This window comes from Primulina huaijiensis, chromosome 8 (genome assembly GCF_012295235.1).
Source record: "Primulina huaijiensis isolate GDHJ02 chromosome 8, ASM1229523v2, whole genome shotgun sequence".
NCBI classification, from domain to species: Eukaryota; Viridiplantae; Streptophyta; class Magnoliopsida; order Lamiales; family Gesneriaceae; genus Primulina; species Primulina huaijiensis.
The window spans coordinates 6,049,696-6,061,346 of record NC_133313.1 but is presented as its reverse complement, the minus strand read 5'-3'; the positions used below and the strand labels follow the sequence as shown (position 1 = coordinate 6,061,346).

The following is an 11,651-nucleotide window of genomic DNA, read 5'->3' as shown; positions in this document are numbered from 1 at the left end:
CCCCGAGCTCGCCTGCCACGCCCTGACAGCCACGCTCGCCCGGCGCGCACACAAACGCCCAGCGCTCGCCCAGCCGCGCAGACCCCTTGCCACGAGCTCGCCCAGCGCTCGCCCCGGTCGTGCGCACGCCCGGCCACCAGCCTCGACAGCGCCCATCGCCTGCCGAGCACTCGCCCGAGTGCTGCATTGCCAGCTCGCCCCACGCCGTGCTAGCACGCTCGCCCATCGCCTGCCGAGCACTCGCCCAGCGCGCTCGGCTCTTGCTGCTCGCCCCTCATCCTCTCGCCACGCTCGCCCCACGCCGCGCTAGCACGCTCGCTCAAGCGCGCCACGCCCTCCCAAGCGCCCCTCCATCTCCTGCTCGTCCGGTGCACCACACCACGCCCGCCCGAGCACACGCCATCTCCTGCTCGCCCGGCGCACCACACCTCTGCCAAGCGCTCGCCCAGCGCGCCACGCCCTCTCCTGCCCCCTGCCACGCTCGCCCCCGAGCACCCAGCAGCACGCCCCAGTGCCTTGCCAGCCCCCCGAGCGCACGCTCGCCCACGAGCCCCCAGCCAGCACACCTTTCTGCACTGCTTTACTTTCCGTAACATTATGCGACTTTTGCAATGTTTACACTTGGTTATTTCATTTCGCGCACTTTTAGCATGTATGAAACTCGTTTTATGCAACCTTAAGTATTTTGCATTTGAATTTGCTGCTTCTCACGAATTTATCTTTGATGTTATTAAACCACAAGGGCTAATAAAATATCCAACTCTCCTTCTCTTCTAGTAGGCATACCTTAAGCAAGCAAGTAAAAATTCGACGCCCTCACCCTCTAGCTCCTCGGCTAGGCGATGTTCTAACAGGAAAATAAAAATTCAACGCCTCCACCCTCTAACTCCTCTGCTAGGTGACACCTTAACAGGAAAATAAAAATTCAACACCTCCACCTTTTAACTCCTCTGCTAGGTGACACCTTAGCAGGAAAATAAAATTTCAACACATCCACCCTTTAACTCCTCTGCTAGGTGACACCTAAGCAGGAAAGTAAAAATTACACACCCCATCCTCTAACTGCTCTGCTAGGCGATGTCTTAGCAGGAAAATAAAAATTCAACCCCTCCACCCTCTAACTCCTCTACTAGGCGATGCCTTAGTAGGAAAGTGAGATTCAACACCTCCACGCTCTAACTCCTCTGGTAGGTGACTCATTAGCAGAAAAGTAAAAATTCCACACCCCATCCTCTAACTCCTCTACTAGACGATGCCTTAGTAGGAAAATGAGATTCAACACCTCCACCCTCTAACTCCTCTGCTAGGTGACACCTTAACAGGAAAATAAAAATTCAACACCTCCACCGTTTAACTCCTCTGCTAGGTGACACCTTAGCAGGAAAGTAAAAATTCCACACCCCTTCCTCTAACTCCTCTCCTAGACGATGCCTTAGTAGGAAAATTTAAGTTTTCTCCTGCACGGTGCTCCTCTACTAGGCGATGCCTTAGTAGGAAAATGAAATTTTTCTCCTGCCCTCTGCTCCTCTACTAGGCCATGCCCTGGTAGGAAAATGAAATTTTTCTCCTGCCCTCTCCTCCTCTACTAGGCAATGCCTTAGTAGGAAAATAAGATTCCACACCGCCCCCCTCTAACTCCTCTGCTAGGTGACACCTTAGCAGGAAAGTAAAATTTCCACACCCCACCCTCTAACTCCTCTGCTAGGCGATGCCTTAGCAGGAAAATAAAAATTCAACCCCTCCACCCTCTAGCTCCTCTACTAGGCGATGCCTTAGTAGGAAAATAAAATTTAATTCTCATCCTCCACTCTGCTCCTCTGCTAGGCGATGCCTTAGCAGGAAAATAAAATTTCTCTCCCCCCAACTCTGCTTCTCTGCTAGGCGATGCCTTAGCAGGAAAAATCAAGCTTCAACCTTCCCACCCCTGACTCCTCTACTAGGATCAGCCTAAGTAGGTAAAATTTAATTCATATCATCCTCATAATACAACATCCACGAACTTAATAAAAAAACTCGGCTTTATTAAATTTCAACTGATAACGTAAGACAAATTCAGAAACGAAATACACCAAAAATAAAGACAAGATTAATATTCTCTAAGGTGGTAAGCGTTCCCGGGCCTCTTTAGAGCCTTACCCAGCGCATTCTCCAACTTTCCTCTCTGCTCCTCTTGTACCTCCACAGGACACAGTTACCCACTTAGAAGCTTCTCCGAATGACTCTACAACTGTAAGACTGAGCTTAAGCTTTCATGCGAATGCTCGCGACCTCTCTTTTCTTCTTCCTTCACGATTCTTTCATAACACCGACGCGCGACCTTCTGGTCCCCGCACAAGACTCCAACCCCCTTCCCCACAGGAAACTTCAGCTTCTGATGATATATGGACGCTACTGCTCTGAAATCCTTTAGGGCTTGTCGCCCCAGAATTCCATTGTAAGCGGATGGGGTGTCCACCACGGTAAATGTCATCATCTTTGTTATACGCAGAGGTTCGTGTCCCAAAGATAGAAGGATGAACATCTGACCCAAAGGCAGGATGGCGTGTTCTGCAAACCCATACAGCGGGGTGGAGACCGGCTCAAACTCAAATCCCTCCACCTTCATTTGATCCAACGTGCTTTTGAACAAGACGTCACGGAGCTTCCATTATCAATAAAGATCCTCGCCACATCATAATTGGCAATGGTGGCCGTTACCACCAAGGCATCGTTATGTGGAGTCACAACACCTCGGAGGTCTTCCGGCCCAAAGCTGAGGGCGGGGTCTTGTGGCAAGTCTGCACCCCTAGATATCTCAAAGTTCTCCAGCCTTCTCCCACGTGCCTTCCGAGCTCGCCCCGAGTCTCCATCAGTAGCACCCCCCGAGATCATATGAATCATTCCTCTCGTAGGGTGGTTATCCTCATTCATTCTCCTCCTCGGTTCGACGGGCTCCTGAGGGACATCTTGACATCGACCTTCCCCTCTCTGCTCCCCGATCCTCTGATTTATCCATGGAAGGCCTTGACCACGCCTAGGGGACGAGCGAGACCTCTGTCGACTCCTGGATGAGGATCCTTCTCGTTTATCCCGCGAAGGCAATCTAGCACTGCACTCAACCCTTTGCGACTTCTCCCACCTCCCCTCGGACTCCCTCACTTCCATCACCTTGTCCCGACTCCCATCCAGAGGAACATGGGATGAGAATTGTCCTCTGCCCCTAGCCTTATCATCCTCCCTCTCGGCCGCGCCTCTCTTCCTACTTTCCTATTTCCTCTTTCCGCTCCCTCCATCCTACTTCCCCCGGGCCGCTGCTCCATCCTTCTATACCGTTGGGCATCCTCTAGATTTACATACTTCTCCGCCCGAGCCAGCAAGTCATCATAGGTCGACGGAGGTTTCTTGACCAGTGATTTAAAAAACTCCCCTCCTCTCAAGCCTTGGGTGAAGGCACTTATCATGATGTCCGGGATAGCCGATGGTATCTCCAGCGCTGCATTGTTAAAACGCTGGACAAATTCTCGCAAAGTCTCAGACTCCTGTTGTTTCATCACGAACAGGCTCAAATAATTTTTCTGGTGCCTCTTGCTGCTAGCGAATCGGTGCAAGAAGGCAGCTGAAAAGTCCTCAAAAGAAAGTATGGAGTTGGGCTGCAGGGTGTTAAACCACTGCTGGGCTGACCTCACCAACGAGCCCAGAAACACTCTGCACCTGACTCCATCTGAATATTGGTGCAACAAAGCCGCATTTTCAAATCTCCCCAAGTGTTCCTCGGGGTCAGTATGTCCGTCATACTCACCAATGTTAGATTGTCGGAAATTCGGAGGAAGCCCTTCCTCCAAGATGGCTAGTGAACAAGGGCTTTCTCTCTTGGGTACCGGCGCTCTGCTTCCTACCTGCTCCCTCACCCTCCGTATCTCCTTCCACATCTCCCCCATCTCACTAATCTCCGCAGTTGGGAGGGGTTGCGTCTCCTCCACCCTGCTCTGGTGGACTTCAACATTTTCCTCACGTTCCTGACGGACGGCCTGTTCGTCTACAAACACAGACTCTTGATTCCTTTTCATGGCCTCATCCACTGTCCGGGTGATAAATTGGCCCAACTGCTCCAGGGTCAAGTTCCCCACGTTTTCATTGGGACGGGTTTGCTCGACCCTTGTCTCGTGAAGGGGCTGCTCGGTTCTTGTCTCTTGACGAGGTTGTTCCTGTCTCGTCTCAAGACGCGGTTGTTCATGTCTTGTCTCAACGTGAGACTGTTCGGGTCCCCTATGAGGACGCGATGATGCTGAGGTAGCCCTTCTACTTCCTTTCCTGCCTACCATCTCTACGTCTCAACTCAAGTTTTCCCCGGCAACGGCGCCAAGTGATACTCACGGGAAATTTTGGGTCCGATCCCAACGAGCGTCACTAGTTCAGACGTGGGCTTTAAGATCACCCTGAGCCTGAAATCAAGAATAAGACCGTTAGAAGGGGGCCAGGAGGGTGTCCTGGCGTAGCCCCTCCGACGCTCAAGTCAGAGACTGTGGATATATAGGGGGAGCAGCTAAGGGTGCTGCTGAAAACATAATAGTGAATGAATAATCATACGCTCAAACCTGGTATTTATAGGAGAATACCTAGGCTGCTCATGGGCCCTTCACCTGTGGGCCGTAGAGATGGGCCGGCAGTTTGGGCCTGATCTTGATGGGCTCATCCATGGGGTATCAGGTCATATGCCTTGTCTGAGAATGACTCTATTAAAGAAAGTTACTTCAAATAAGTAATTTGTTGCTCGACTCATATCGATTTACATTATATTTGATAAATTTGAATAAATATTAATATCTTCGAGATTCTTCCCTTGTCACTAAATATTTGCATATGTATCCCATTTTTAGAGAACTCTTCGTAATATTAGTCTGGGCTCAGCTTAAATAGTCATAGTGAATGCTCGGTTATCCTGGAACTTTATATTCATGAAATGCTTTCCTAGGCATAACCAGTTCAAGCTCTTTTTAGAGTTTTGGCCCTCGCCATATTTACTTGTAATAGATATGGGCCAAACACCTTTGCGAATGGGCTCACATTCGAAGGTGGGTTAGATTGGTCTCGGGTTGGATCGATTACCGATGATATCAGTATTACTTCATCTTTTTTTAATCTAAAATAAGTATGTAGTTTAGACCAAGTATTTGGCTCGAGGCAGGGCCAACTAGAGTAGTTTGTGTTAGTTCTTGATATTTATTAATTCCGCCATCATCTAAGTAATAGAAAATGGACGGTTGAGATTTCAATCGACGTGCTCTCCTGCTGTTGGTCATTGATAAAAGAATCTATGGCCACAATTATATGCTAGTTCATTTCTCGAGGCCACCATTCGGATTATATCCTCAATCTGGGCCGTAGGACCAATCTTGATCTAATAGTCACCATCATTCATCTTTTCCTATAAATACGTGGCTCCCTCCGTCATTTTCACTTTTTCTCTTCTTGTGTCATTATTCTGCCCAATTACCAAGCGATTCTCGACCAGATTTTTACCATAACTCTCACAAGAGCTAGCCGAACCGATTATTTTTTGTTCGCTCTCACTGCTCGAGACCCCCTGTTCTTGATCCAATCATAAATGTAACCAACTTTCTAACCACTACGGGGTTACATTGCTTTAGGACCCTGAGCCTAATGAAGGACAATATATTAAGTCACTTTAGATTCTATGAGAAGGGGGTGGAAGTGGAAGGGTCTATAAGTGGGGTCTGAGTTCCTTAGTTATTTCCTTTGTTTTATTTTATATCTATGTTTTGCTTTATTTCCTCAGCCTTTACACCTTGTAAAAATGTAACCATCTCGGAGATCTGAGTCCCAAGGGTTTCAAAATCTGAAGGGAATTGCATATTCATAATCGTGAGTACTTCAGTAATATGTTCAGAGAGATTTGTTTTGAAAAGATCAAGATCCAGAGAAGATGTCATTTGATCAGCTCTAAATCCAATTATGTCATTATGCATATTCATCAGTGATTGATGAATGAAGTGGATTCCATCAAATTATGGAAATTCTGGATTATATCCTTGATCTTGATCTTGATCTTGATCTTGATCTTGGAACTTTGGAGAAAAGATTGGTGGAGAAGTGTGTGTCAGCTCAAGTTCAGTCGCTTCTTGTTCTGTTTGAAAGGATATAGGTATTTCTTGTTCAGGATCCTTATCGATATGCTCTGTTGGTATTTCTTCTTATTTTTCTTCTTGAGTCAGTAGCTTTTGTGGAGTAATGATGCATGAAATTTGAAATATGTTGCGAATTATTTCATCAATAGATGAGAGCTGAGTCGAAGATGCTACATCCGTCTGATCTGTTGTATGGATCTATTGAGGACTTTTCTGTTCTGTCAAGGATGCAGCATCCGACTTGGAATCAACTATTGCTACTGATTGCCGTGGTATAGCCATAGTGATCAGTGCATCAGTTTTTGGAGCTGATGTTGAAGTTATTTCAGGAGTAATCGTTCTGTCTAGGGTATGCAACATCTCTGCTGATGTAAACAGTGAAATTTCAAGAAGAACTTGCGAACAGTGCGTGGTCATTGAGTTTTTCTTAAACTTTTCACATTGTTGAGGGTGTAAAGTCTCTTTGAGAATCTGATCAATGGAAAGATCAGATGAAGGATGTTGGTCAACTTGACTTATCGTTTCTTTTCTCTATCAAACTGTTTGATTTGTTCATTCATATCCATGTGATCAGAAGGACTGTCTTCTTGAAGTACTTCAACAAATAGAGGTAGTTGAAGTTCTGTTCTCATCAAATTGATTCTCCAGAACATCTCATGTGTATCTATTTTTCTAACTGACTGATGACTGCACAATCATCATCTGTTTTTGGGTCGTGAGGATTAAATTTTTGTCTTTTCTTGCTTATCCAGAGCCTTAAACGACTCTCCCTTATCATTATGGCCAGAAAATCTATTCTCTTTAAAGCTTAAGGAATGACCTGAGTCTCAGTCCATTTTAGAATTTGATTTCTTGAGCTGTCATTTGTTCAAGTTTCTTCAAGGTCTTCATCTCCCAATAATGTCCGAACATTCTATAATTTGCCCATTTATCAAACTTCTTCAGCTGAATCTAGACTATATTTCCACATCCTATATGGCCAGATTGATACCCATTTGAATATTTGACAACAACTTGGGTGGTTCAATAAGAGTGCTCTTTCCTTTGGCTTTGGGTTCAATATGAGGTAAGCCTAATTCATGAAAGGTAATGTTTGTTTCAACTATCTTACTGCCTGGAAAAACCACTGATCAAAACAGTTGGGATGGGAGTTGGTATGATAGGCTCGTTGAAGTGCTTCACAAGTTTGGTTTTCTTGGTCCTTTTCTTCTTCTGAGGAGCTGATGAGAAGACTCGAGTGAGAGGAAGCTTATCTTGATTAGAATAAGTGACTTCCGAATCAGACACCCCAACTTTAAGTTTTTTTTTTACTGGTGTGTTTTTTGGTGATTTCTTCTTCTTCTTTTCTTCATCAACTAATTTATTGTCCTTCAACAGGTTATCTGTAGTGATGGTGTTCTTTTATTTGTAAACATCAATGGACTTTTTGATGAGCACCTTATGAACGTGCAGATTGGTTGACGATCCAAGCTGTGCTTTAGACTTTTCCAATTGTCGGCATATTTGAACAACAAATCCTTGGTGTTGTTTGTCTGGATAAGAGACTATTGCCACTAATATGTTATACAAGACTGCAGACCAGTTGATTTTTATACCTGTAGTGATATCAGTCATCATTTCCAATCTTTCCATTGTGAAGGCATCGGAGGAGCTTTTGCGATGTAGTGGAAGAGGCAGAAACACCAGTAGAGTTCTCAGCCGAATAAGAAACCATTTATAGGACCTCTGGAAGCTCAAGGACAGCAAAAGCCCCAAGGACAGTGGAAGAAGCCGGAACAACAAAAGCTACCACAATATGGAGCACCGAAAGCTGAGGAAAAGGCACTGTGTAAGGAATGCAATCGCCCACATTATGGCAAGTGTATGTGGGGAACATACAAGTGCTTTATATGCAAAGAGGAATGATACAAAGCTGCCGAATGCCCAAAGAAGAAAGCACCAACCGTTGGCAGAGCTTATGTGATGCATGTGGAGGAGGCTGAGGATGAGCCAGACACGACTTTGATCACTGGTAACCTAATAATTTAGCATTTTTATATTGCTTTCATTACATGAAATGTTAAATGGGTAGTTGAATCAAATGGGGATCACGGAGGACCTAGAGCAAATCAAGTTGCATGCTCTACCTTAGTTGGATTTAAGGAATGACATTAGGAATTATAGAAAATGTGGCATCAAATATGAGCCTTATTAATGCGAAGGGGTTAATCTAATTGAATAAGAATTTCAAGGCCTAAAATTGAGAAGAATCGAAAACCAAGGGACCAAATTGTAAAAAACCGAAAGTATAGGGGCTCAAATGAAAATTCGAAATTTTTAGGTGCTAATCCGAATTTTTGAAGAGTCCAAGGACTGAAATTGAGATAAACCGAAAATCCTAGGGCGAAAAATGGAATTTTCTCAAAATTCAGGGACTAAATTGCAAAATTTAGAAAGTTCATGGGCTGTTTTGCAAATCCTATGCAATTAGGGGCTGTTTTTGCGATTTCTGGATCCTTGAGGGTTAAAACAATGATTTTTGAAAGTCTATGGCACAAATTGATGAAATTTGAAATTTATGGGGTAGGATACGAATTTTCGAAAATTTTGGGGGCTAATTTCAAAAATTTAAAGGGTTAAAGTGTAATTTTTTGAGAAATATTAGGGTTAAAGTGTAATTTTTTGAGAAATATTAGGGTTAAAATGCTAATTTCAAAAATTTAAAGGGTTAAAGTGTAATTTTTTGAGAAATATTAGGGTCCAAGCCTTTAATTTTCGAGAATCATGGGAAAAAATAATGATAGAAATTCCTTAAATTTCAACATGCATAGATTGAACGTTGTATTCGTCGTAGGAAGAATATTCATTCTAGGAGTAGCTACCTACGCATTGCCTGATTCAGGAGCTACACACTCATTCATATCTGAGACATTCGTCAAGCGACTAAATATTATACCCGAGGATATAGGATTGGGCTTCAAAGTTTCTATTCCTTCGGGTGATCAAATGGTCACTTCGAGCATTGTGAAGAATCTAGAGCTTCATTTGCAAAAAGATATGGTTCGTACAGATCTTATCGTACTCCCAATGCCTGAATTCGACATCATACTTGACATGGATTGGCTATCATTGAATGAAGCTTCGATAGATTTTTGGCAGAGGTCAGTGTCTAGTCGACCACCCAGTGGGAAATGTTTTGTCTTTGAGGCAGTGAGGAAAAAGCAAATGCCGCACATTATCTCTTGCATGTGTGCGACGAAACTTATGAAGCGAGGCTGCAAAACTTTTCTAGCGTGTGTTACCTCATCACCCATTCCCGACAGTCAGAAGCTAGAAGATGTTGAGGTCGTCAGAGACTTTCATTGCATATTTCCTGAGGACGTTTCTGACATTCCACCGGATCGTGAGGTGGAATTTTCTATTGAGTTGATGCCGGGCACGGTACCAATTTCTAAGGCACTCTATCGCCTAGCGCCTGCTGAGATGAAAGAGCTAAATGATCAAATTCAAGAATTATTGGACAAGGGAGTTTTATTCGCCCTAGTCGTTCTCGTGGGGCTCACCGGTATTATTTGTAAAGAAAAAAGACGGTAGTATGCGACTTTGTATAGATTATCGAGAGCTGTATAGGGTCACCATGAAGAATAAATATCCCTTTCCGAGAATCGAAGACTTATTTGATCAATTACAAGGAGCATCGATATTCTCAAAAATAGATTTTCGTTCTGGATACCATCAGTTAAATGTTAAGGATTTGGATGTTCATAAGACAACATTTAGGACTCGATATGAGCATTATGAGTTTATGACCATGTCATTTGGGTTAACCAATGCGCCAACGATCTTCATGGATCTCATGAATCGCATATTTCAGCCGTATCTGGATCAATTTGTTATAATCTTCATCGATGATATTTTGATCTATTCGAAGAGTAAAGAGGAGCATAGTCAGCGTTTGAAGACAACACTGCAAATACTGCAAGATAGGAAATTATACGCTAAGTTCATCAAATGCGAGTTTTGGTTTGAGAGAGTGGCGTTCTTAGGTCATGTTATTTCTAGAGATGGAGTTGAGGTTGATCCGAGTAAAGTCGAGGCAGTAACAAGAAGGAAAAATTGGTTAGTCTTCAAATGAAAGGTAATAGAGAAGAATTGGATGTTTTTGTCTCATGTTGTAACTTTTGATGTTCTGTTCTGTTACCAAAGTATTCATATTATAATATAATGTTATAGTGCAAAAAAGCGACTTCAATCAGATGATTTTGAAATTAAGGAGTAATTTTAAGTTCAGGCTTTAGAATTTCAGAGTTACCAGTCTTTAAACTGTTAGCATGAAATAACACTCATAGTATGAGATAGTTCATGCATTTTCAACTTCACAATCAAAGCTCTGTCAAAATACTTCTTCCTGGTGAACAAATATTTTATATGCACTAGACCTAGTGGGTGGAGTGGTTGGTAGGCTGTGGATCCTGTCAATACATATGTTCTACCTTTCTCTGATTGGCTCACCATCAATGATATATGTGCTCTGTATCTATATGGTCTTCCTTATGCTCTTGGAAATGTTATGTGATCCTTTGGAGAATCACGTCACTATGATTTTTTACTATTAATCTTTACATTTGTTCTCGGGGCACTGAATCCAGAGTTACTGAACATATTTGTCTTGATGCAATGTTCACTGAAAATGACAATCGTGACGTAAAAAATGAATCAGATAGTGATGGTTATCTTTTCGAGGTTTCAGACTTACTATCCTTCAATGTCAATGACTTTGCATGACTATGATCTATTTGCCTACCGTTGATTGTGTACTCTTGTATTTAGGAATCGGGCTGTTCGAATGTTGAAGAAAATGGGACTGAGAAAAACCTTGGTCGCTTCTCCCATATATTTTCTTAGTTCTTCTACTTAAATCTTTCTATTTCCCAATCAAAATATCTGCTTGTTTACCATGAAGTCGTGTGTGCAGATGAGACAACTACTAGTACCTATTCGGCTCGGAACCAAAATTTGTTTGCCGATGTGGCCATTTTGAAGAAGAAGCTGGATAGATTGAAAAAGAAGGTGACTCTTTATGATTTGTTGATTCAAAATTATATGAGCAATTACAAGTCCTTCATACGGTGAAACTTAATGATTTATGTTCTTTCTTAGTATGATCATGTCCATGTTGGCAAGCTAGATATTCAAAGTTTTGGAGGAAATTAGATAATTTAGTCAAAACTTAATGATACAAGTATCTACCTTCCTCTCTCTATTGGTTTTTGACAATCTAGCAAAGATGCGATATGATTACACAGTGCATAGGGATTGGGGAAGACTAACTGCTACTGGAAATTTCCTAGCAAGGGAGATTGTATAAAGATAGGGCTACATCAAGAATCAACTTTAAGTTTATCTTTTTGCACTTGTCATAGATGAACTCACAAACATATTCATGACATGGTGCCTTAGTGCATTTTTTTTTTGCAGATGTCATTGTCTTGGTAGATGGGGTTCGTGAAGAGTAAACTCCAAACTTGAAACTTGGCGAGAAATGTT

General features: G+C 43.1%; 1 protein-coding gene across 1 annotated transcript; it reads left to right on the top strand.

The window, feature by feature from the left end:
* The first annotated feature begins 8,888 nt into the window (after window positions 1–8,888).
* LOC140982030 (uncharacterized) lies at window positions 8,889–9,698 on the top strand. Its single transcript, XM_073448446.1, has one exon. It carries the CDS (start codon window positions 8,889–8,891, stop codon window positions 9,696–9,698), a length of 810 nt encoding a protein of 269 aa, XP_073304547.1.
* The last annotated feature ends 1,953 nt before the right edge of the window (window positions 9,699–11,651 follow it).

Excerpts from the sequence above, each read along its gene's own strand:
- LOC140982030 (XM_073448446.1), top strand. The coding sequence starts at position 8,889 with ATGGGAAAAAATAATGATAGAAATTCCTTAAATTTCAACATGCATAGA.